General features: G+C 46.9%; 1 protein-coding gene across 1 annotated transcript in view; it reads right to left on the bottom strand.

Annotated features, from left to right (window-relative positions):
- Positions 1-26,877, bottom strand: part of NFXL1 (nuclear transcription factor, X-box binding like 1) — a 680,877-nt gene that overhangs the window by 410,321 nt on the left and 243,679 nt on the right. The window contains exon 12 of the mRNA XM_086962681.1: positions 19,215-19,305. Within this exon, the coding sequence (XP_086818807.1) occupies positions 19,215-19,305 (91 nt within the window). The remainder of the gene's footprint in view (positions 1-19,214; positions 19,306-26,877) is intronic.

Below are 26,877 nucleotides of genomic sequence, written 5' to 3'. Positions count from 1 at the left end.
GGTACGCTGTGAGGATAGTGCCTCTGGTGAACTCTGATGGTCGCAAGCTCTCCAAGATGGCGATGCGCCTGCAGCTGGCCTCCATCTCACTCCTGGGCTCCCACCCTCTCTCCTGGACTTCTCGACTTGCGTGCTATCCTGAATGACACTTTGCTGCTGCTGTCGGACAGTTTTCGTTGGACTTTAGCCCTTCCCTCCATACCTTGCATCCCACCCACCCTTCCTCTATGCTGTGAATGCTGCTGTTTTCGGACAGTTTTCGTTGGACTCTAGCCCTTCCCTCCATACCTTGCATCCCACCCACCCTCTATGCTGTGACTGCATCTTTGACCGATTGCAATAATGCTAAGCTTTGGTAGTCGTTGAAGTCCTTACACCATATACCACCCCTATGCGTCTCTTAGAGTTTAACCAGTCATATCCCTTCCTATGTGTATGTAGTTGACTCTTATCATTAGTGTTTGTAGTGTACCTTTGTACTCTCTACCACCCCTATGTGACCCTTAGAGTGTTTCCAGTCATATTTGTACTCTCTACCACCCCTATGTGACCCTTAGAGTGTTTCCAGTCATATGATAGTAGATAACTCTAATGACTAGTATCCTATGTGATTTTTAAATTGTATCCATGTGTATCTCCTCCCTGTGTTTAGAGTTATAGCTTTAACGACTAGTCGCCTGTGTGACTGTTGGAGTATAGCCAGGTGTATCCCTTCCCTCGTGTGAAGAGATAACCCTATTCACTAGAACAAAAAGAAATGTGTTCCTGAAATGTGTAACGTAACTGATTCTATGTAAAGTGCTTTGATAACATGTAACGGAACTGGAGCTATGTAAAGCGCTCTGATAACCTAATCGGTTCAAGTTCGCGCTATATAAAACTCTAAAAATAAAATAAATAAATATGAGGTAGCAATCAGTGCATTACCGGCATAAAAGTGAAATGGGTGCAGCTTACAGAAATGTACAGTATACAAGTAGAAGTATAAAACTGATGATATACTGGAACAAAATACAAGTGGAAACAAAAAGCTACACGAGTCAAAAATGATACTAGTGAGCAACCAGAAATATATGAGGTAGCGGCGATCGGTGCATTACAGGTGAAGAAAAAGTGAAATGGGTGCAGGTTACAAAAAAATGAACAAAATACAAGTAGAAGTATAATACTGCAATAAAAGGCAGACACTTAATCACCCGAGTGTTTAGCTACAGAACTATGTAAGTGTGCGGTAGTTGAGATTAGTTTAAAAAGGCCAGTTCTTAGGGTCTGGTCAGATAGTGAGAATGACTAGTCCATGATGGCCGCCAAAGAGAGAGAGAGACCAGTCCAAAATGGCCGCCAAATAGGGGAGATAGAGACGATAGTCCTCTGTTAGTTGTTGTTGCTTTAAGAACAGGGAAGGGCAGTTTCAGTTTCTATTTGAGCAAGCCCAGTTCCTAGCTTGCTGGGAGGGAGTCTTATCTCTATTTTGGTGGTCTTGTGTGGAGGAGTTAAGTTGAGGAGCCTCGTGGGCAGCAGAGGTACCGGAGGGGATTTATTGCTACAGTTTTATGGCCCCAGCCATTTTGAACAAAGGAGGTGGTTTAAAAATGTGAACCAGCGAGTGGGGTGGGGTGAAATAAATACCTTTTGTAATTTCTGCTCCAAAGCATATTGATTTTGCCAGCAGAGTTTTGCAGTTGTCAATGGTCTGGCCAGAATGTGCACAGCTGCGGTTGTTCATCGGCTTCTGGCAGGTTGAAGTCTGTTCTGTGTTATATATTTGCCGGAGGATCGGGCTCTTATCCCTTCTGGTGGGTCCTCGACCTCCCAGGCACAGCACACGTCCCGAAGCACAGGCTCACCGACTGCAAGAATGCCCTCGTGTGGACAGCATTGTCAGCACTGCACACCACGGGAGTCTCTCAGTTACGTCCCAGCAGCCAGCCTCAGGGATCCAGCCTCAGGGATCGGACATCGGATATCCGGAGCCAGGGCTTGCTGTTCCCGGAGAGCACCTCACGGCAGGGGGGTCTTGCCGTTTTGTTCTGCAGGGCGTCGGGGCAGCTCCGAGACCAAGCCTCTGCCCTCCTTTGTATTGCGCAGTGAGCAGTCGGTCCCCGCGGACGTACGGGCTCCGGCCCTCCGTTTAGTTCATGCAGTGTCTCACAGCAGCCCGGCGGGGCTCCGAGACCAAGCCTCTGCCCTCCTTTGCACTGCGCAGTGAGCGGTCGGTCCCCGAGGACGTACGGGCTCCGGACCTCCGTCTAGTTCATGCAGTGTCTCACAGCAGCCCGGCGGGGCTCGGAGCCTCCGCTGCAACAGGGTGGCTCCCAGTGCTTGCTCCCAGCGCAGCTCCGCATTCACGCCTCTGCCCTCCTCCGTCTTGAGCCGTGTGCAGTGCCCGACATCGAGTGGGCTCCGGACCTCCGTCCCAGGTCCTGTAGTGACCCGCTGCAGCCCGGCGAGGCGGGGCAGACTCCAGCCACAGCCGCCCAGGCGTGTGTGGAACCCTCAGCAGGCTCAGCCGGCTCCAGCAGACTCCTACCTTCCGTCTCGTCTCACCAAGGTCTCGTCTGTCCCGGAGCTCCAGCCGCTCAGTCCCGGCAAAGCGATGGGGGTGCCTGAAGGAGAGTGTCCAGGAGCAGTCCGACAAAGATGAGGGGTGATCGCAGGGCTTTGCAGGCTCCAGACCTCCGTCAATCAGGTAAGCGTGCAATCCAGTCACTTTTGGTAGTTCAGTTCCTTAGGACTGGTGGGTGCTAACAGGGATAAAGCCCGAAGTGGGATCCCAAGCACTGGGAGCTCTTAACAGGAGCTCCTACCAGGCGGCCATCTTGACCAAGGTCAATGCAGTGTACAAAGAAGTATTGTTGGCCAACTACATTTATTCAGTCTACAAAGAGCAGATGTTGGCCAGTCTATTGAAGTAGAACTGGCAATGGAAGGTAGATACCACAGTAGAGGATGCAACCACACAGCAGTCAACATTTGAGCTAGTTGCCAAGGAAAAATTGAGAAAGAATTGACCATTCGGATCTCAAGAGGGAATTCTGCTCAAGATTCACTTAAATGATTGGCAAGGGAATGATTCAATGTTGAACAGATCTTTGATTCAACTCTGCTTCTTTTTTGTGGTGCATGCTGGTAACGCACCAAAGCTAGATATGCTGACTTCATGCTTCAACTAGTCTCTTCCAAGGACATTCAGGTTTTGGATCAATGGCCTAATTTGGTGTATTCCATGTGTCTCAAAGTACTTACTGCATGTTCACCAGATAATAGTTGCAGTACAGTACAGGTGTCTTACTTGTTAGAACCTCCTATGTTGCTAACATTCAAGGCACCCAACGTAGGTCAAGAAAATAGACATATCGAACAGAAACTACATCTAGCACCATTTCTAACTCAAGTATGGGCCTGAGAGCAGCAGGAGCTGGTCGCCTTGTATGGCCACCAACTCTAGCAGGACATAGTAGGCCTCCAGGTCTTCCTCTGGTTTTTACCATTATAACAAGTGGATGCTCATAAAGGAAAGTGGACTCATGTCTCTCCATTGGAGTTATACCGGCAGCAGGCCAAGTTTAGTACTTAGGACTGGACAAGCTACTGGGCCTTTCTATCTACGAGGACAGTTTAACTCTAAAACAAGTCTTGACACTTGTTTGAGAGTTAGTACTTGCTGCGCTCTAGCCTACAATTCTGCAGAGTTGGTAGATATATTTAGAGGTTAGCATATGACAAAATAAAAAGCAAGCCTTTGTGCATTTCTTAAGCCTCTTCAGGCACTACATTTCACTTCTGGCAGGAGACCTGCCATGGAAGAAAAATACTAAATTAACTAGATTTTGAAAGGATTTATTCCAGCTCAAACTTTCATTCTGATCTTGGATCAAATACTATTAAGGGGATCTGACTGCAGACACCCTAAGTCTCCGTTTTGCTCAGCTTGAAGGACTTAAGTGAAGTGGATTCCCTCAGAAGGATAAGAAAGTCTCTCTCTCCTCCGACCCCGGTCTGCTTTCCTCCTCCATTCTAAGGATACAGAAGGTAACTGCAGTACCTACAGTGTTGCAAAAAAAATATTATTACTGCGGTTCTTAACCTGTAGTCTGTGGGACCCCTGGGGATTTGCGACACCTACTCAGGGGGACCACGACTGCTGAGAAAATTAAATGATATTAACAGATTTATAAAATGCACATAAAGAAGAAAAATGTAAACTTATTTTAAAACAGATTGGTTTTTGGGAGCAGTGCAAGTGTGCATGAAACAGAATATAGTATGGTCAAATGAATGGCCTCAACTGAATTTAGAACAGCTTCAACCTTTCCACTAAAATTAAAATGTAGATTTTTTCTTTATATTTGTTTGCGAATTAAACATAATATTTCATAATTTGTGCATTTGATTATTAACTACTGGTTTCCGTATTTTTAAGTATTGTCAATTAAAAATAACTTTATTTGGCCACATTAATATGACCACAAAAGTCAAAATTCTTATAATAAAGTAAAAATAAAATAGAGATGGAACGCAGATCGCAAAATATGTCAAAAAATGTTTTAAAGGCCTAGCTACAATCTTTTGTAACTCTGAAACAAATCACAGAGGTGATAAGTCACATGTTACATTTTGCAGTAGAATCGCAGCTAGTCCTTAGAAACCTACTTCATATTTAAGCTACAATTGCAATTAGCACAAAGCATCACAACAATAATGCAGATACATCTATATAACAGAAAAGCTGAAGATGGAAGTGCAACTGAAGCCGAAGCATAAAGTGCTGCCAAAGCAATTTCTTAGCCTTAAGCACAGGCTTCTAGTAAGAGAAAATGCTAAACACAAGAGATTGAAAAAAGTGCAGTGCTTCTGTGCAATGGCGCAGAGAATACTTTTTTTTTTTTTTTTTTTTTTTTGCGCAAGACCTTTATTGAAAATCAAGCATTTGACACAGCATGAGCCTACAACCCGGAGGCCGGCCCGCTACGTTTATTCCATTAACCATCATTGTGATCCAATGTTACACAAGTTCCAGAATATTGCAGGGTATCTCACTTATGGTTAATAGCTGACATTCGAACTGAGTCTCACTTTTTTCACATTTTATAACAAGAACATTAAACAACATACCCCAATTCGGCCTCATCGTGTAATCCTAATGTACTACCCAGCAGTCGTGTAGATACACCTAAAGTCCCTCTCCTCCCGCCGTCACCTCACACCTGTCCCGTCAGTACTCATGCAGCCATGCAACCCATTCAGTCCATGTGTGGAAGTTCCTCAGCATCCTGTAGTGATGTCAGGTAATCCTCCAGATAAATCCACACGTTTTTTGGACGTGACTTAGCTGGCAGCAATTCTTCGTAAGTTTGTAACCTGTCACGACAAGTGGACATGTCGTGCAACCACGTTTTTAATTTCGGCACTTTGCGACTATGCCAGCATTGCGCCACCTGTCTTTTAGCCAACAAGAGTGCTATCGCACAGAACTTCTTCTTCAAGGCTCTAAACTGCGGCACTATCCCCAGTAAACAGACTTTGGGTGTGCAGTGTACCTCTCCCTCCAACATGATAGATAAAGCATTAGTCACCTGTCCCCAGTATTCCTCCACCTTGGCGCAGTCCCATGCCAAATGTGCAAAACCCGCACCCTCCTTGTTACACCTTTTACATCTGTCCTCCTCTTGAAGCCCAAATTTAAACAGTTTCTCTGGTGTGTAATATACTTGATGGAGGAATTTAAAGTGAATCAGCCTCAGATTGCCATTCGGCGTGAGTATTTGTGTCAGTGCGCATGTGCTAGCCCACTCCTCAGCAGATAATGGTGTGTCCAGTAGTGCATCCCACCGCTCTTTCGCTTTCAGCACTTGTCCGTCCAGTTCCAATTGTGCGGCCGAATACAGCCTGGACACCAGGTGTGATAAATCAGTAGTCGTGATTAACAGCTGCAGTGGCGCAAGGCATTGCGGCTCTGAAGGGAACGTGGGGTAGTGCTCTCTCAGGGCTCTAGTGAGTCTGTAATATGTAAAACGGAACATAGATGTTTGGTTACTAACATGACTTAGATTGTCTAAGCCCACGAATTCCCCATCTTGGAACACGTCTCCCATCCTATCGATACCGGCTTTGGCCAGTAGAGACATTCCGACGCTCTCCCCAGTTACCGAGAGCTCCTGGTGGTGGTGTAGCATCATGGCTGGTGCATATAGCGGGGTCTTGTGTGCCAGTTGCCCTAATTTATGCCAGGCTTTGACCGTGGCATCTACCGTGTTGATATCCCTAGCATGTAATGGGGGGCGGGTGTGTGAGATGATAGCCGTGAGTGGAATAGGGTGTGCGTCGCTCTCCTCTATAGCGGTGTGGGCGAGGTATGGAACTGCGTGATACCAATACGCCGCATATTGTGCCTGTGCGCATAAGTAATACAGGAGAAAGTCCGGTACCCCAAAGCCACCCCTTGCAAGCGGGAGGTGCAGAGTCTGTAGATCCACACGTGCCTGCTTACCCGCCCAAATCAGGGTCCGCACCAAGGAGTTTATATGTCGGAAGATAGCCTGTGGTGGAGTGATCGGTATGTTGTTAAACAGGTATAGCAGCTTTGGCAGTATGTTCATTTTGACAATCGCTATCCTGTCCGCTAATGAAAGGGGCAGGTGTATCCAACGTTTTACACTGTCTTCCAGTTTCGCCAGTACCACTCCGTAATTTGCTCTGAGCACCTCATCCGGGTCCCTGTGGTACATGACCCCTAGGTACCGTATCGGGTCCTGTTGCCAACCCAGTGGAAAATCCACCACAAACTCAGAAGTGGTGTCCGTGAGTGGAATTATAGATGATTTGGACCAATTTATGGCTAGACCCGAATGCCCCCCAAACCTGATGTATTCTCTGAGTATGGCGTTCAAATGAGCCTCCGGGTCCCGGACGTATAGTAACATGTCATCTGCATATAAGGAGATGTGAAGTGGCCTGGCAATGAAGTGCAGTGCCGATTCCCTGTAGTTCTGTCGTATCAGACACGCCAAAGGTTCTAGTGCTAATGCAAATAATAGCGGCGAGAGTGGGCAGCCTTGCCGCGTCCCTCGCTCAATCGCAAATCGGTCCGAAATGTACCCATTAATTCTGACCCTGGCATTTGGTTTCGTATAAAGTAGGGTGACCCATTGCACAAAACGTTTAGGGAACCCCATTCTATTGAGGACAGTGAGCATATACCTCCATTCGATAGAGTCAAATGCCTTCGCCGCGTCTAGCATGACCGCTACCGCTTTGACTGAAGGTTGTAGATAATGCGATAGCGCAAATAGAGTCCGGGTGTTATGTGCTGTTGACCTGGTGGGCACAAAGCCAGACTGATCCGGCAGTACCAGACTAGTCATCAGTGGCGATAGTCTCTTGGCTATAAGCTTAGCAAGAATTTTAGAATCTACGTTGATTAAAGATAACGGTCGGTACGAATCACACTCCTCCGGATCTTTAGATGGTTTCAGGAGAGCTATAATCATGGCTTCGCGTAACGTGGGGGGAAGTATGCCTTTCTCATAGGAGGTGCCATACATATCTACCAAGTGTGGTGCCAGCACATCTGCATATTGTTTGTAAAATTCGGGGGTGAACCCATCCGGGCCAGGTGCCTTGCCATTTGGAAGTGAGCCTATTATCTCTTTAACCTCATCTGTCGTGATAGGCCTTGCTAGGTACTCCCTGTGTGCATCTGACAGCCACCCTATCGCTACATCGTGCAGGTATGCGTATGTGTCCTCCGCCGGAGCAGTGGGTTGGGATTTGTATAGGGACCCAAATGATTTTACAAAGCAGTTCAGTATGTCAGTAGCATGGGTTTGCGCGTCTCCCTCCTCGTTCTTTACCCTAAGTATCGTAGTTTGGCCTCGACCAGTGCAGATCTTCCTAGCCAATACCGCACCCGGCCGACCACCTTCCCCAAACGCTCTAGCCACATGCGTGCGATTTAAATATTTCAATTCAGAGTCTAAAAAGGCCTCGTGTTCTGTGTGTATTTCGCGAAGCCGGGCCAGGTGTGTGATATCCTGAGTGGACTCATATAGGGATTCCAGGTCCCTCATTTGCTGTTCGCTTCTGCGCAATTGGGTTCTAATATCCTTCAGAACCCCTATTGTGGTGCTTATACAGACCCCTCTTATCGTGGCCTTGAATGCTTCCCAGAGAATGCCAGGATCAGCCGTCGATGGGGCATTGAGGTCAAAGTAATCTCTAATTGCCCTCTGAATCGTTTCTGCATAAACGGCATCAGTTAGAGCTCGCGCGTTAAAGCGCCATTGAAAGGGAGGGGGGGTGTATCGTGGAACGTCCAGCTGTAGCAAGATAGGATTGTGATCAGACAGCGTTCTAGGAAGCACTTGCAAGTGTCTAACCCATAGTGCCAGTTCAGAGGAGCCTAGCCAGTAATCCAACCTGGACCAGCTGTTATGGGAAGCATTAATGTGCGTGGCCCCAGATGTGTCAGCGTATCTCAACCTCCATAGATCCACCATACCCAAATCCTTCATCATGTGTCCCACCATCGTGCGTGATTGCTTGTGCTGTTCCACCGAATTAGCAGAACGGTCTAAACCGTCACGGAGTGTCACGTTCCAATCCCCCCCACATAATACATGTGCGCTCTTGTGTTTCTGTAGGTGCCCCCATAACACCCTGAAGAAATCAGGGGCATCTGTGTTGGGACCGTATACATTTAGTAAAGTAATTTTCTGCCCTCTCAGTGTACCTGAAACCATTAAGAACCTGCCCTCCGGGTCCCGTGTGACTTCGTGACTCACAAATCCCACCCCCCGTTTCACCAGAATGATCACCCCTCTAGAGTAAGAAGAGTATGAGGCCCTGAAAACCTCCTCCGCCCATCTTGCCCCCAGGTGTGCTTGTGAATTCGGGGCCAGGTGAGATTCCTGTAGGAATGCTATGTCCACATTCCACCTCGTCAGGCTTGCAAAAATCTGTCGTATTTTGCGTGGCTGTGAGAAACCTCTAATGTTCCAGGTTAGTATGTGTAAACTGCTTCTACCCCCCTCCCTCGTCCCCATCAATTTCCAATGACAATATGCATAAGTGTTCAATACTAATCAATTGCATAAGGACCTTGAACATCTCCCTAGTAGGAGCTCCAAACATGCCAGTAGTAGCGGTGATCAATTCGGAACCAGTACAAAAAGACATTACACATTCTGTCGGCCTAACAGTACAAACATACATCCCGCCCCCCCAGAACCCACCCACTCCAGCAACCCCAACCTGCCGAAGCCATTCCCGTTCAGTGCACCAATTCAGAACTTCCCCAACCAGTAACATAGTGCTAGAACCAAACTCTTATTGGGTAATACCCTCGTGGAGGTCCGCCAGGGGCACAGCTCACCACCTGGTGTACAGGTGTGGGCGATGCTAAAGAAGCTGTATTAAGCGCAGTTCAGGTGTATACCCGCCGCCCCCCCCCGCCCCCCCAACCCCCCGAACAACCAACAACCAAGCCACCGGCTGAGCGACAATTCCGGCCAGGTGAGTAATCATTGCAGTTTCGATAGTCCGTCATAAAGGCACATTACTTCTCACTGCACACCCTTACTGCTCGCCGCGCAGAGTGCATTAGGGCTCTCCCCCAGTCAGTGACAGACGCCCCCCACAGTTCCATCATATCGAGAGAGCATAGTAGACAAAGGGCCAGCATCTCGCTATTTGCGCAGTTGCCTGCAGTGAGTAAACGCCTCCTGATGACAGTGTTATTCCATTGCCTATTCCAACACTGCCCCATGTGGTGTGCATGAGTTGCAATGCATTCCCAGTGCAAAGTTAGTAGTGAGTCGCATCTCCGATCAGAGGCCCCTTAGTCCCAACTGGATCACTCCACCCAGGCACTCTGCGTATGTTAAGTCAACCCCACCACCGGGCAAACTAGTAAGCTAGTGTGCAGCAGTCCAGGCAAGTGCGGAAAGTAAGGGTCATGCTAAAACGCATGATATAGTAACTGATTTGTACACTCACCAGTGGCATGCCATGTAACAACCCTTCATTGTTAGTCCGAGTCTTGTCGTTGATCATTTTGCGCATTGTCCCTGATCTCTCGTTGGACCCTTTTGACGAATTCTTGTGCTGCTTTCGGAGTCGGTAGTATCGTCGCCTTCTCCTTCCACACCACTCTGAGGCGAGCCGGATACATCATGGAGTAGACAATGTTCAACTCACGCAATTTGGTCTTTACTGCAGTATATTCTTTTCGGGCCTGCTGGACTGCAACTGTGTGGTCTGGATAGAATTCCAAGGAGTTCCCTTGATGCTGGATCTTCCCTTTCTCTCTTGCTAGCCGTAGGATCGTGTCCCTGTCTCGATAATTGAGGATACGCGCAACAACCGGTCTCGGCGTGGCACCGGGCGGTGGTCTCGGGGCCAGCGATCTATGTGCACGCTCCACAATAAAGAGGGGTGACAGGGCCTCAGCTCCGAACAGATCCCTGCATAACGTTTCCACATAGGTTTCCATGCGGCCTGTGTTGGTGGATTCCGGCAGGCCCGTGATTCGCACGTTGTTGCGCCTCGAGCGCGCTTCTAAATCCTCCTCCTTCGCCTTAATAACCTCCAGTAGTCTTTCCATATCTGTGCATTTTGAGGTGGAGGCCCGCGCCTCATCTTCGACTGCGGAGATCCGTGTTTCGGCCTCGTCCAGCCTCTCCCCATGCTTTTCTTGTCGCGCTGCCATGGTGTCCATCCTACAAGTTAAGTTGTCCAACTTGCCATTGATGTCCTGCAGGTTTGATTGTATCGCTAGCAGGATCTTTTCGATGTTGTTGTTGGGCGCCTGACCTGTCTCCTCCTCCGGCACCCCGTCAGTGGATTTCTGCGTTTTCTTCGTTTCAAAAGGCAGCTTCTGTTGATGCTTGTCCGGTTTGCCCATGCTTGCGGGTGAGGAGGTTGCCTTCCTGCACGTGGACCCAGAAGCCCTCGTCTGCCTGGTCGCCGACGCCGTGTTGAACCCCAGCCTTGGGGCGAGTGCCGCCTAGTAAACCCCCTCCACGTGGCGTACTACTGGCCTCCCAGCTGTGCAGAGAGATTGCCTCAGCGCGGCAGCCCGCAGCGCAGGTTTCACCACAGGGCTCCCTGCTCCCACAGGCGGTGTGTCGTTGGTCTGTGGTCAGCACACTCACCCCACACTCAGTGATTAGTGTAGGCAATCAGCCACGCTGGTGCGACTCTTCAGCAAGCACAACGTATGCCAGTCGTTGACTCTCCGTGTGTCCCTCGCCGGTTTGCCTGCTGGGGGTCTGCCAGCGTCCCACCAAGAGGGGCCGCCTCACACGTGGTCGCTTGGGGGGACACGCTATGCTCAGCAGTCACATGAATATGCAGCGACCCGATCACTTAGGCTGATGAGGTTTGGTAGTGGCAGCCACAGGTCTTCACATGTAAGGGCGATCCCATGCAGATAGAAGGTCTCACTGCCCACCGTAGATCGCGCGTTCCTCCCAGCGCTCATCGCCAGTAGCCAGCACCACTCACCCTGCAGGAGCGCTGATATGTCCCCCCCTGTGTTATCTCTTCGCGCCGTTCACCACTCAGGGCACCCCTCCGTTAGACGATCACTTTTCTGCTGCATCCAGCCAACGCTAGTGTCTTCCCTCTGCTACCAGAGTCGGGAAGTGCTCGACAATGCCCGCGTTTTTCGCGTTGCCGCCGCCATGTTGTCAGGCATTACCTCCAGTGCCCAGACGTGTCAGTTAGGGGCTTTGCAGCGTCACAGTGTCGTATGTAGCGGTAGCGGGGAGGATAGCCCCCAGATTCCTACCTCCGCCATGCGTTCCCGCTCCTGGACATTAGCGTGGCGATTTTTCTTCGCTCGTCTGTTGCAAGTATGTCACAACACGGCGGCCATCTTGTCAGGCGCCCGGACCCCTCTCCTCGGACAATCGCGGATTATAGGGTTGTCTTGGTCCGCCGGTGGCTGATTGTCATCACGCTATGTGCTCCACCGTTTCCGACATCCCGCTAGTCTGCCGGGGGGTCAGTTGCCCGGGCGGGAGCGGCGAAAACCACCACAATTGGCGATCGCCCGACGGAGCTGCTTCTCAGGCAGCCATGTCGCCGTGCGCCCCCTAGCGCCTCCTCTGGCGCAGAGAATACTTGCTTTCTAAAGGCTTTAAAACAGAAAACCTATAGTTAGAATAACAGTTGAAAAAATAAATCACATGTAAAGTGCTCTGTGCTCATTTCTGATCACATGGGCAGGGTGGGATAACTTGAGAACAAATGCTGCACCAGGGAAAGGTGACTAGTCTATGAAATTGGCAGAGTCAAATCTCAGTGCAGTAAAGTGCTGGTAGTGCGTTCATGCAGCAAGAATGGTTGTATGTTCCCGAGTGGCATGACCTGCATATATATGAGCCAACCTTGGAGGGTTCTTATACCCTTGCCCACCACAAGTAAGCATATGACATAACCCTGAGATTTTTTTTATCCACTGTAAGCCGAGTTTGAGAATGATCTTCAAACAAATCCTGCCTCTCAAGGCAGTGGCCATATCGCTAATCCCCCTCAGTCAGGAAATCTCAAAGCCCCTGGACAGGGTCAAACAGTTCTCGTTTACCCACCTATTTATGGAAAGGGTTTTGTTATCCCAAACCCTTTGCCACAATATTAGTAGTCATGTCCTTAAGATATCATCGAGGTGCGAAAGCCCTAACTCCTTGTGACAGATGAAAGAGGCGGTGGACAGTGGAAGTGTCGGTAAGTGGTGGATAAACTTTCTTTCTGTAACCTGTAAAGGTGATGCTGTCTGTGTGCCCCAGACCCTTCCCCCGTATGTTGCAGTGCTGACACACTTTGTGCTGTAAATGCCAACATGTGAGCAACTGATCTTTTGCCTAGTTTAGCCGTAATGGAGAAGACAGCATTGATGCTCCTTGCTAATTGGTTGTTAGTAATTTCTACCTGTGGTAGCCAGGAACCTCTGCAACTGAAAGTTACCCAACAGTTAACTGAATGTATCCATGTGTTTTACAGGGTTGGCATGTAGCTTAAAGGTTGCTTTCATGTCCCTCCTGTAGCCACAAAACATTACAAAGGACTTGTTGGTATTGATCCTCGTATCGAACCCAAGGTATCCAAGAGTCACTGTAGTCCGACAGGAGTGGGTCCCATAATGACAGCATTGTCAGGATATAGTAAAGCTGGTATAGGATGGTTGCCAATCTGGGCCATGTCCCTGCACCTTAGTACTAACTCCCTTTCCAGATGGTTAATATAAAGTGAGAATAGGAAAGGCGCAAAGACACACCTTTGCCTAATACCGCTGCGCAGCCTGAACGAATCAGTGCACTCTACCCCCAGCCCAAACGTGACTTTATAATTTGAGTCACAATTGTTTTTCTCTGATGGTATTACTAATTAATCTTTCAGAACCCAGATCTTCCATTATGCCCCACAATGTAGCGTGGGACATGCAATCAAAGGCACTGGACAGATCCATAAAACCTAAGTACCTAGCGTCACACTTGGCAACTGTATGTTTCCCCAAGAGAAGACAAAGTTTGAGGCATTGATTTTCTGTCCCCAGCCCTCTCCTCAACCAGTACTGGATACCTGTAAAGGTACCTCTCTCCTCTGCCCATGCCTCAAGGGTGGAGAGTAGTATAGGACACAGGACCTTCACCGTAGTGTCCAGGAGAGAGACTGGGTGATAACAGCTAGGGTCCTCTTGGTTTCCTTTATTAAGGATCAGGACGATTAACAAGTCGGACCATGATGGAATCTTGCTGCAGGAGCTGGCTGCTTTGAGGATGTTAGCTAACAATGGAAAAAACGCAAAAACCACAGTTGATGGACAGAATGCAGAACAATGTCATACATTCACCCCAGTACAGAGATCTGGGCCTAAATCCATTTTTTTTGCACTCCACACCACCCCAGTTCAGACATGGCCATAAGCAAATCAGTCTGACCCTGTGCCTCATGGGAACAGTCCAGCCCGAACTGCCAAGCCATGCCTTCCCTGGACCGGAAACAAACTTCCGAGGACCGGTTTCTGGCATTCCAGCCGTCTTCAGCCCGGCTTGCTTGAATCCAGTGGCTAACAATGGGGCCCACAGGTCTAGCTAGCTCCTGAAAAGGTCCAGAGGCACCCCAATCCGGGCCATTGGCTTTTCCACTGGGCTGGATCCAATGGCTGTAATCACATCTTCCAGTGAGGGACAATGGTTAGGAAGAAAACAGGCCTGTGCTGCAGTGGAAGAAGCACTTTCACTATCCTTTTCCATCAATGATGAAGTAAACGTCCCCCAAAAAGGTAGCCAATTTATGGCCAGATATCACAGATTCAATCAAAAGTTTCTCATCGCTTTTAAGAAACGGTTGATTTATGACAGCCCAAAAAGCCTTCTGATCATTCTGGCAGGAGGCTTCCTGAAGATCTTTTTAGGCCTTCTATTTGAGGATATTATTCCTTTCTAGGATTGTGCTTTTGTTGGCCTTTCTGCAACAAGCAACTCAGGGGCAGACCTAGGCTGCTTGCTAAGAGCAGTCATTACCTCTTTGTGAGCACTGGAGCATGCTATGCCAAACCATTCCCTTCTCTTCCCAGGTCTCTTGTTTGCTACCCTACATAAATCTCCTGATTGGGTGATAAACGCTCTTTTTATATTAGCCTCCTCAGCCTCAGCATAGAGACAGATATCAAAGAAATTGCAGTTACCCTTAACCAATTGTGCTGTGAAAGTTTCACCATGAACAAAATCCCACTTAATGCGGGTACCCTTTTTCTTTTAAGCAGAGATGGTGGTGACTCACCTGGTAGAACAAAACAACACCTGCCAGTTAAAAATGTCCACAACTAGACTTTGGGGAAGATGATCACTCATCGCAAAATTGTGTAAAAGCGATTCCCTCACCTTATTAGCTAGATTGGCAGATAGTAAAATGAAGTCAATTCCAGAGCCTAGCCCTTGCCCACAAAAGTGTTAGAGAAAGAGCCATTGATAGTGCTGTATTCATTGGCAAAAGACATGCTAAATGTCATCAATAAGTAGTTAATACTGTTACCAGGGAAACATGGCATATGGGATGCCATGCGTGGTCCATTAGGCCACAAGCATCTTTAACACTGTTGGGCAAAAATGGATATTAAATTTACCCCCCCCACCAACCCCACCCCCCCACACACATCGTTACCACCTCTTGGATTGAGGAGGTCCAAATTAAGATCCAGTTTGGAGAAATCACAACCCATGTCTGCTATTATAATGTTGTTGTAATATTTAATGATACCAAATAGGAAACCAGACACTAATTCGAGCCCAGGGACCTGATAGAATGGCGTAGAGGAAAAGTTTGGCATTGACCATGGCAAGAACGCCTGTCCACTCCAGGGGAGCCGCATGAAGACAGAATGGCTGGTAAATTAAACGTTTTATAGCCGTTAATGTGGAAAGGCTGCACAGTCCATGTTTCCTGAAGACACAGTATCATGAAGGTACACATAAAATCGGGGCATGTCTGATTCTCAATTTTCCCTTTAATATTGTCTACATTCCAGACCAAGAAGGAAAATGTGGGGGCGTTGCGATGGTATTGACATTTTCTGATGTTGCCTCGCATCCACTCAAAAATTGAGTTGGTGCAGTGTTGTACTTTATTCATGCCGGTCTTGTGTCAGATTCCTGCAACCCCTGGATGTGTTAAGTGCCCAGGGCATGCTGAGGGGAAGATCTGGTAAGAATTCTGCATTTAGTTCCTAGTGCTTGAGCTGTAACTGAGCGCAAGGGTGGACAAGGACCAGATGGTGCAGATCGCTTTCCTGCAGCGTTAGTAGAGGAGAGGGAGTTACCCACAGAAGAGAACACTTTGTAATTCTCACCTAGACTTCATGTGCGAACAGGCTGTTGGTGGACTCTCATCCCTGTTACATCATTCTCGGACCGATGTGCTTGGGAAATAACTTCTCAAGGTGGCCATCTGTGCGTATACAAATGGTTGTCAGAGGTGGGGTAGATGCATACAAAAGTAGGAACCAATGGCTCCTCTCAGAATACCCCCCATCTGGTGTTTTGAGGTTGCTGGAACTTGGTGACAAGGGGCTGAGATAACATGGTGGAAACACTTGCAACAACTCGATTCTCCATAGGAAAAAAATTGTCCTTGAGCTCTTAAACAAGGTTGGCTATGTCAGCGGAAGACCAAGTGGCGATAGTAAGGTCTCTCCCTCTCAAGTTTAGATTTTCCTTAAATTCTACTGACTCCAAATGTGTGGTGTTGATCTGCCTGTGCTCAGCATGGTCCCAAGCAACTTCAGAATTGTGCTCCTACTTAATATGTCATGTCTGACTCTAGAGATTTAGTGGGAAATGAACTTGAGCTTGTTGGTGGGAGGATTGGAAGTATATGTAAAATTCAGTTTTAATGCTTCTACTACCTTACTGTTATTTACCAGGTTTCTCTGCAGGTCTGTGATGGTCCTGCTAAAAGAAGGGTGGACCGTTGACGCGTTGGGAGATCAGTGCGAAAATGAAATGCTGCAGAGTCAGCTTTAGCCATAAGTGGCTGATGAGCATATACTAATATTCTCATTGTCTCCGTTGGCAGGTTTGTTGGTAGTAGTGAACGGAGAGGTATAGGGTCTACATTTGAGGTTGATGGCCATTAGGATTATGACCACAGCCTTGGATAAGTGGGATTTGTTTGAAGATTCTTCTCAAACTCTGCCTACGGTGGCCAAAAATCTGTTCAGGGCTATGTGCTATGCTTACTGGGAGGATGAGAGGTGGGCATGGGTATCACATTTGCTTCATATATGCAGCTCACGCCATTCAGGAACATACACGCATTCTTGCTGCATGATGTAGAGCACTACTAGCACTTTGATTTATTCAGGTTCCAACTCACCCTATTTCATTGACCAATCACCTTCCCCCAGTGCAATGATTGGTCACAAGTTCGCCCACCGTGTCCATGTGATCAGAAATCAGCACAGAGCATGTTACATGTGATGTTTTTGCACCTTTTACTCTAACTATAGGTCTTCTGTTTTAAAGCCTTTACTGATTAAGTATTCTCAGCATCATTGCACAGAAGCACTGCATTTTTCACAATCCCTGGCCTCAGAAGAGATTGTGTTTATCACATTCACTTACCTGAAGCTGGTGCTTAAGACTCGGAAATTGCTTGGGTAGCACTTTCTGCTTTGGCATCCGACGCACTTCCATCTTCAGCTTTCCTATTAGATAGGCATCTGTGCAATATTTTTATGACGCATTGTATTAATTGCAACTTTAGCTTAAAGATGAAATAGGTGTTTAAGGACTAGATGCATTTTACTGCAAGATGTAGCATGTGACTTATGGTCACCTCTTTGTGGTTTGCTTCAGTGTTACAGAAGACTGTAGCTAGACACTTAAAACTGTTTGTTTTTTACGTATTTTTTGATCTGCGTCTCATCTCTATTTTATTCTTACTTTTTCTTAAGGATTATAATATGAAATTGGGCTTTTTTAGTGTATTTTTGCAAGCTTTTCTGTGTATGATTGCATTTTATTTTTGCGGTCATATTAAGGTGACTGAATACAGTTATTTTGCAATGAACTGAATGAGTTGTAGTTCAAATTATCTCAATTGCTTAGGCTGGAGCTCTGGATTCCAATAATGGCTCAGATGGGAGTCACTGAATTCCAATAATGATTCAGTCGGGGGTCCCAAAATCCAGTAATGATTAAGTTGTGGGTCCAAGGAAGTCAAAAGCATGAGAACCGCTGCTCTACAAGGAATATGGAATTGTCTTCATCTCGGCTAGTGAGTAGAGTAGTATCTAGAAGCAAGGAAGGTGCCTGCATCCTTTTAAAAGGGGGAGATGGCATTGCAAGGGTCAAACATCCTTTGCCTAAATTCTCGATTATTGCACTTTCTGTAGGATGTTGTATTTAACAGGCGAGGTCATAAAAGGCCATAACCTAAGTACTTGCCCTTTGCATATCATCTTCAGAAGGTGGAAGGCTGAAGTTCCGTTCCACCTGGGTCAATACAAGACCCTGTCAGCTGCAGCAGGAGCATTCACCCATTAAGGGAGTTATGGGTGAAATGGTTTGGGAAACTATCAAACACACAACTTTACCGTCTGATTTGGGTGCTTCTCCGTTTAAACCCCCATGCCAATTGCGATTGTGTGTTGAGGCGATAATCTTTTACTACTTGTGTAATTAGGCGGCTGTTAAAAAGCAGCTCCTGGTATAGTTAGCTCGTTTCCATGGCAAGGCAAACAAGGTGGAGAGCACACCTAAATTAGCCTGGAAGGAAACAAACTCTATACGATGTGTACATTCCAAAACCAGATGGAAAAAGCAACGTGCTTAACTGGACTGGAGAAGAAAAAACCATTAAGTGAAGCAAAGTACTTTAAAATCTGCTGTCATATAATTGCGGACGGCGAGGGTTATTTTTACTGGATGCCAGGAGTGTTTATTTAGATGTCTGGGTGACACCGTGTAAACTGAGCTAGACCTCCGCTGCCGCTTACAAGTGGACATGCCATTAACTCACCACCTTTGTGTGTCTCAAGCGTCGATCCAACAATGCTGTGATGCATACTCCGAGCTCAGAAGATGTCGTAACTCCTTCCCTGAATAATCCATTTCAAGCCCACGACCAAGAACAAAAATTGTAACAGCAAGAAACCAACTGACCCCTCATTTAGAGTCAGGCAGATGATGTAAAGTATATGCAGAAATAAGTTGCCAGTGCATTTAATATGATTTTCGTATTTACAAAAAGGTGCTATTGCTACCTCCAAAAATGTGGCAATGCCACTTCTCTGCATGGGAGCACTGGTGCTAATTTTGCACCAATAACGGAGGGCAAACGTGGGGAAACACTGTTTCTACAAGTTATTCCCCATTTGCTCCTACATATGTGGTCATTTTTACAATCACTGGTTGTAGTAATGCCTTTAGAGGAAACATGAAATTACTGCTACTCTACAAACTTTAAATGGGAGCCGGTGTGTATAACAAGATGTCTCACTATGAAAACTTACTGGTACAATCATATTATTCGATATTGGGGATATTATTGATGTGTAAAGCGCAAGTACCATAACTGCGTGTCCTTATGTATGAAAACGTAATACCTGAATATGGTTGCGCAGGAGCCTGTTTACTGAGAGTTGACTTAGAACCAAAATATTGACGCTAAAATGCACGTTCAAGTTTTGAATCACTGGGCCTTTTTACCTCTGTGGCAAACGGACGGGCATTTGTGGTTTCTGCAGCCTAATGTTCTTCCGCACATCTGATCACACGCTGGGCAGTTTCCAGGGCAGCACTGAAAATACAGAAAACAGAAATGGAGTCAAGCCATTTATAAATGCGATGTGTGGTCCTCATTCCAGGTACCGCATACCACGTCCTTTGGTTAAAACGTAAAAAGGTTTACCAACATTAAGTACATAGTTACCATGACACTAAGCCACCGTTCTTCAGGATCAGTGGGCTGCCAATGGTAAATAGCTAACAAAGAAAGCCTTAAGTTGGTTTCTAAAGCAACAAGTTAAACCCTCTACTTCTAATATGAGAGTTAGCAGATGCAAAGTCATAATGAGAACAGTGCCACTGATAACATAACTTTACCTGCAACCTATGCATACTTCAAACATGAGAGTTAGCAGGGTAACTCGTAATGAGAACAGTGCCACTGATAACGTAACTTTACCTGGAACCTACGCATACTTCAAACATGAGAGTTAGCAGGGTAACTCGTAATGAGAACAGTGCCACTGATAACCTAACTTTACCAGCAACCTATGCATACTTCAAACATGAGAGTTAGCAGGGATACTCGTAATGAGAACAGTGCCACTGATAACATAACTTTACCAGGAGTCTATGCACTCTTCAAACATGAGAGTTTGCAGGGTAACTCGTAATGAGAACAGTGCCACTGATAACCTAACCTTATAACCTAACCTTACCTGGAACCTACGCACACTTCAAACATGAGAGTTAAGAGGGTAAGTCGTAATGAGAACAGTGCCACTGATAACCTAACTTTACCAGGAGCCTATGCATGCTTCAAACATGAGAGTTAGCAGGGCAAGTCGAAATGAGAACAGTACCACTGATAACCTAGCTTTACCTGGAACCTACGCATACTTCAAACATGAGAGTTAGCAGGGCAAGTCAAAATGAGAACAGTGCCACTGATAACCTAACTTTACCAGGAGTCTATGCACTCTTCAAACATGAAAGTTTGCGAGGTAAGTCATAATGAGAACAGTGCCACTGATGACCTAACTTTACCTGGAACCTACGCACACTTCAAACATGAGAGTTAGCAGGGTAAGTCGTAATGAGAACAGTGCCTGATAACCTAACTTTACCTGGAACCTACTCATACTTCAAACATGAGAGTAAGCACGGCAACTCGTAATGAGAACAGTGCCACTGATAACCTAACCTGATAACCTAACCTTACCTGGAACCTACGCATACTTCAAACATGAGAGTTAGCAGGGCAAGTCGTAATGAGAACAGTGCCACTGATAACCTAACTTTACCAGGAGCCTATGCATGCTTCAAACATGAGAGTTAGCAGGGCAAGTCGAAATGAGAACAGTGCCACTGATAACCTAACTTTACCAGGAGTCTATGCACTCTTCAAACATGAAAGTTTGCGAGGTAAGTCATAATGAGAACAGTGCCACTGATAACCTAACTTTACCTGGAACCTACGCACACTTCAAACATGAGAGTTAGCAGGGTAAGTCGTAATGAGAACAGTGCCTGATAACCTAACTTTACCTGGAACCTACTCATACTTCAAACATGAGAGTAAGCACGGCAAGTCGTAATGAGAACAGTGCCACTGATAACCTAACTTTACCAGGAGTCTATGCACTCTTCAAACATGAAAGTTCGCAGGGAAAGTCGTAATGAGAACAGTGCCACTGATAACCTAACTTTACCTGGAACTTATGCACACTTCAAATGTGAGAGTTAGCAGGGTAAGTCGTAATGAGAACAGTGCCACTGATAACCTACCCTTACCTGGAACCTATAGTGGTATTGTCTACTTAAAGTGAAGGTATGTTTATCCACCACCCTCCTGTTCCTTTGTCCGCCTTGGAACGTGCCGTGGTGACATCATGTAGAATGTCACGGCTGGGAGCGTTCCAAGGCGAGCGCCCGTGTGTAGCTGTCATCGGAGTGGTGACAGCCTGTCAGCTGTGGCTGGGGTCGATATTCATGTACTTGCTAACCTTTCCAATAAACCTAGTTTGGACTATCTCACCAGCGTCTTACTCTTCCTTAATGGGACACTACACTGGCGACGAGGATCAATGGGACTAAAGATAGACGGATTCGGCCCCAACACGCAACAAAAGAATATAAGAACAGAGTGGAAACCAGATAATATGCAGGCACACCCTAAAAATATAAAAGAGAAAAGAAAGGAAAATAACCAACCGGGAGTGACAAACAGTGAGACGCAGTATTCGCCAGTGACGAGGGTGTAGGAGAAGATTCACCCGCTCCGCCTGTGGTCCCGCGGACTGTCATGGAGGCCAGAATTGTCATCCCCTCCAGCAACCAACGTAAAAGTACGTAGGAATAACTGGGCATATGTTGGACTATACCCGGTGAGTGGAATCGTGGGCTGAACGGGATGCGCACCCTCCAGCGCAGCGTAGTAGCATAGCAGACTGAAGGGGAAACGGTCGGTTTGGCGTGCACAAACTCAGCTAAGTACCGTTTGATGAGCGCACAGCGTATGAAGTGCTGGCAAAGCTATTGCGTCAATGGAGAGGTGAGGCAGCAGGATCTGGCGACGATCGAGTGCAGGAGTAAGTGAAGAGCAGCTGGCGAGGGGCGACACCGCACGACGTATAGTGCTGACAGAGAGTGTGCGACCCCCGCAAAACCACACTAAGGTCTTTGCGGGTCGTAGATCCTGACGAGAGACTGGGAACAAACGGTTGCTGCGTGAGAAAGTGCAGTTGCCAAGCAGAAGGAGACGCATTGAGAACTCGTACACCATATATTGGAGAAGGTAGCCCGAGGTGACTGGAGGTGTGCCTTCACTGTTTCCCTGGCAGTTCCTGTCACACAAAGGGAAATTGAACTGTAATAAAGGACAGGGACCTTGCCTATTGTGAGAAAGACCTTGTCAGGAAGTATTCACAGTGTGGGACAGCGCCATCCAGTGGGCTCCAGGGTGTACTAACCTTCATCTGCCAACCTGTAGAAGAAACCGTCATTCTGAGGAAGAGAGAACTTTTCCCAACTCCTTGCGGATATAGCACAGTGTTATTGTTGCTTTTCTTTCTTTCTTTGTTTGTTTTGTTATTCCCACCCATACATGTACTGGGGTGATTATTGCAAATTTAAAGTGGATGTGTTAGCAAGGCAGTTTATCTAGGCAAACATGCAGAATGTAACGCCCCCCCTTTCTTATTAGCAAGCCCAGTGGAGCCTACTATTAAGTGGAACAAATGGAAGGTCTTCATGAACTATGATGTTGTCTGTGGACCGAATTTGGGGCTGGAAAGAAAAGTAGCATTGCTATCGTACTATTTGGGGGCGAAGGGAGAAGAAGTGTTGGAGCAGCTCCCAGAACTCAGTGCACATGAAGCTAGGGGTTTGAATGAATTCGAAATTAGTCTTAAAAAATTGGACTTACATTACCTTCCCAAAACTAGCACTATTATGGAAAGATACCACTTAGGTAAAAGAGGGCAGAAGAAGGGGAAATCAATTGAAGACTTCATCTCAGATCTACGCAAACTGGCTGCCACATGCAAGTTTGGGGGTGCGTGAGGAAAGAATCAGAGACCAGTTTGTGATAGCGTGCAGGACTGAGCGTGTGCGTGAAGAGTTGTGGCTAAAAGATGACCTACCACTTAGAGAGGTGCTCATAGTCGCCAAGCAAGTAGAACACATGATGCTGTGTGTATGTGAAATCAAACAAGACAGTGAAAGTAAGGTCAGCGAGAGCAAGGTTAAGGTGAGTGAAGTGGTGGCAGAAGGCGACGGAGTGTTGGTACTTAAAGAGCAGAAGAGTGTGCAGAAAGAACAAAAGGAGAGCAAAGTGGGATGGTCTTTCAAAGGCAACTGCTATAGGTGTGGCAAGCAAGGACATATTTATTTATTTATTTTGAAAGTTTTATATAGCGCAAACAAGATCTTTGCAGATATCAGAGCGCTTTACAAAGCCGGGAATACCAACAAGAGAGTGAAATTAAACGTAATAAGTGAGATGGGTAGGTACGTGAGGGAGCAAAGTAGAACAAGTACATCAATAATGCAAATATTACAGATAAATGTGTGCATAGATAGTCGGTTAAGTCAATAATACAGGTGTAACACATAGTCGTAGAGTTCGAGCAGAATAATACAGATCGGTGTAGAGTCTTTACAGATCCACGTTAATAGGTCAAGTGTATTTGGCCATGAGAATAGCTTTTACTTCTTTCTTGAAAAGTGTGATGGAGGAGATGAGCCTGGTTTCAGGAGGGAGTGAGTTCCAGATCCTGGGTGCCATTCCTGAGAAAGAGCGTTTATACGTTTTTTCCTTCCGGAATCTTCGAGGTTTTAGCAGAAGATTGTTTGTGCCTCTAGTGTTTCTAGAGCCGCCAGAGATTGACAGCTTCTGAGTGAGGTATCCGGGAGAGCTCAGGTGTAAAGCCTTGTGTGTCATGCAGGCGATTTTCAGATGTATTCTGGCTTCAAAAGGCAGCCAGTTCAAGGATTTCAAGTCAGGGGAGATATGAGAGTTGCGAGTGACAAAGATTGTCGTGCGTTGAAATACACATGTAGTAAGTGTGGCAGGAAGGGTCACTTCAGACAGTACTGCAGGAGTGATCAGGGATATAAGAAGCAAGGAAAGGGTAACACTACAAGGGTGTGTGATGAAATAGTCCTGCAGGTGCAGAATGGACAAGTCAGCAATCCTAAGGACACTATAAAGGTTGAAGAGACAGGGGTGGAGGCTATGTTTGACTCGTGTTCCAAGATAACGATCATTAATGCCAAAGAATTTGAAAGGGTGACTAAAGAAAAATTCAAATTGAGTAAAATGGATGTAAGGCCGGGGGGCTACGGTGGACAACCCATCTGCATGAAGGGTTATTTCTGGGGCACAGTAGGCTACAAGGATAGACTGAGGGTATCTAAGATCTATGTATCCTCAGTGGGGGACAACATACTGGGGTTGCAAGCCCAAAAAGAACTAAGAACTAGGTGTATACCTCAACCCTAACAAAACCCCACAGATTTTAGTGCAGGAGGTAGGTGAATCTTGGTGAAGCATCGAAGAAGAGTTCAAGGAGGTGTTCAGTGGGGAACTAGGGTGCTTAAAGAACTACTCCCACAAGATAAAACTGTAGCAAGAGTAAGGAACCTCCCCATGGCAATCCAGGAGGCAGTTAGAGCTGAACTAGAAAAATTGTGCAATCTAGGGGTCATAGAACCTGTGGAGGCAACAGAGTGGCTGGCGCCGATCATCGCAGCAAGGAAAAAGGTTGGATCGGTTCGCCTATGCATTGATCTCAGGGCACTGAACAAAGAGGTTGTGGTCGACAAGTTCCCACTGCCCAATATCACAAAAATGATGAACATGTTGGAAGGAGCGAAAGTATATTTTCAACATTAGACCTGACCTCGGCCTACTTTCAAATCAGGCTTCATGAAGATTCGCAGGAACTTACGGCGTTTGTTACACCAATGGGAGCGTTCAAATTCAAGAGAATGCCTTTCGGTCTAGTCTCGGCCGCGGCTGTGATCCAAAGAATCATGGCAGTATTCTTGGAGGCATCCCGGTGTCTTGTGTTATCAAGACGACGTGCTGGTCTTTGGCACAGATAACAAGCAACACAACCCAAGATTGAGACAGGTGCTGGCGAGATTCAAGATGCAGGGCCTTACGGTAAAGAGAGAAAAGTGCAGGATCGGCGGTAAAGAGCTAGACTTCTTGGGACACAAGGTAACACCAGGTGGAATTCGTCCTAAAGCAGAACTCCAGAACACCATAATCAACTTGACGCCACCGAAAAACAAAGAAGAAATAAAATCGTTTATGGGTATGCTGGAGTTCTACAGCAAATTCATGCGGAACTTCGCAGGCAGGACCTATGCCATACGCCAGTTGCTCAAGAAAGATGTGGGTTTCAGTTGGAATGAGGAGTGCCAGAAGGAATTTGAAGATGTGAGGAAAGCACTTGCAGAGGCGCCTAGCCTCAAAGCATTCATACCGAATAGGAAGACGGTGGTGACAACCGACGCAAGTTCAAAAGGACTCGGTGCAGTCCTCACACAAGTGGAGGTGTGTGGTGAGGAGACCATAGCTTTTGCATCGAGATCCCTACGGAAGTCCGAGGACAACTACTAGGTAATAGAGAAGGAGGCCTTGGCGGTACACTGGGCCATGAACAAGTTCCGGGGCAATTTATCTGGGGAACTAAGTTCAACCTGTGAACTGACCACAAGCCCCTAGTCGAAGTATTCAACAAAAAGGGACTCGACGCGATCTCGAGTAGAATCAGGCGTTGGGTTGTAAATCTCCAGGAGTATACATTCAGCGTTGAATATGTGCCTGGGACAAGGAATCTAGCAGCTGACTGCCTCTCGCGCCTAGTGGGAGAAACGGAGGAAGATGAGGATGGCGACAAGAACGGAGAAGAGAAGGACGAGTCTCAACAGAAAAAGTGTGTGTGATTACCCAAGGGGCTGTTGAAGGACTGTTGGAAAGAAGCCCTTAGAGCAGATGACCAGTTATTGGAAGTGTGCGGGAGGGTAAAAGGAAATGGGAAACACAAAGACAAGCAAGACGAGACCCTACACCCGTTCTGGATGGTCAGGGATGAACTGTCCGTCGCTGACGAATGTCTGTTCCGTGGCACAAGGTTGATCCCGCCCAAAACTTTGAGGGAGTACCTAGTAGATTTAGCCCATGAAGGACACCTGGGTATCACCAAGGCCAAACAAAGGATGCGGGAAGACTACTGGTGGCCGAGCATGGACAACGTGATTGAGAGGAAAGTGAGAGACTGCATACCATGCACGGTCAGTGACAAAGTCTTGAAACAGCATACGCCTCCCATGCAGTGCAGGCCACCCCCATCGGGCCATGGGAAGAAGTGGCATTGGACATAATAGGTCCACTGACGGGGGAGATACGCACTCCTTATATCTTAGTGCTTATGGATCTATACTCTAGGTGGCCAGAGGTGAAAATCATATCTGAGATCACCACGAAAGCAGTCATCGAGTTCCTACAAGAACTATTCCTCAGGGAAGGCTTACCCAGCAGTCTGTTGACGGACAATGGAGTGCAACTATGCTCAAAAGAAATGAGACTTTCTCGAGAAGAATGGGATTGAACACAAACGCTGCGCATTATACCACCCTGAGACCAATGGGATGGTCGAGCGGTTTAACAAAACTCTCAAGGAGAGCATCCAGTTAGCGAAAACTAATGGACTAAACTGAAGAGATTGAGAAACGTCTTGAAGCCTACTGCTTGACTCCTCACCAGACGACAGGGGTCACCCCTTTTGAACTGCTCCGAGCGAGAAAGCCTAATACAAAACTTTCACCGGGATGGATGGGGTGGCACAAAGGATGGACAGATCACTCTAGAGAGTCTAAAGGGTTGGACAGACAGCGCAAAGCAACGATAGAGAGAAAAGACAGGTTTGATAAATTACACTCCGGAAAAGAGGTAGGGTTCAAAGTTGGAGATGCAATAAAAATCAAAGCACCTACAAGCAGAGCGAGTTGGTCTGAGTTTACCAAACCCACAAGGATTGTCAAACTGTTTAAAAATGCTGTGAAAACTCAGGAGGGGAAGATCTGGAATCTGGGAAGAGTAGTGAGATACCACCCTCCCCATGAAGACAAA

This window comes from Lissotriton vulgaris, chromosome 3_1, assembly GCF_964263255.1.
Source record: "Lissotriton vulgaris chromosome 3_1, aLisVul1.2, whole genome shotgun sequence".
Taxonomy (NCBI): Eukaryota; Metazoa; Chordata; class Amphibia; order Caudata; family Salamandridae; genus Lissotriton; species Lissotriton vulgaris.
Note: the sequence above shows the minus strand (reverse complement) of the source record. Positions and strands in the feature narration are given on the sequence as shown.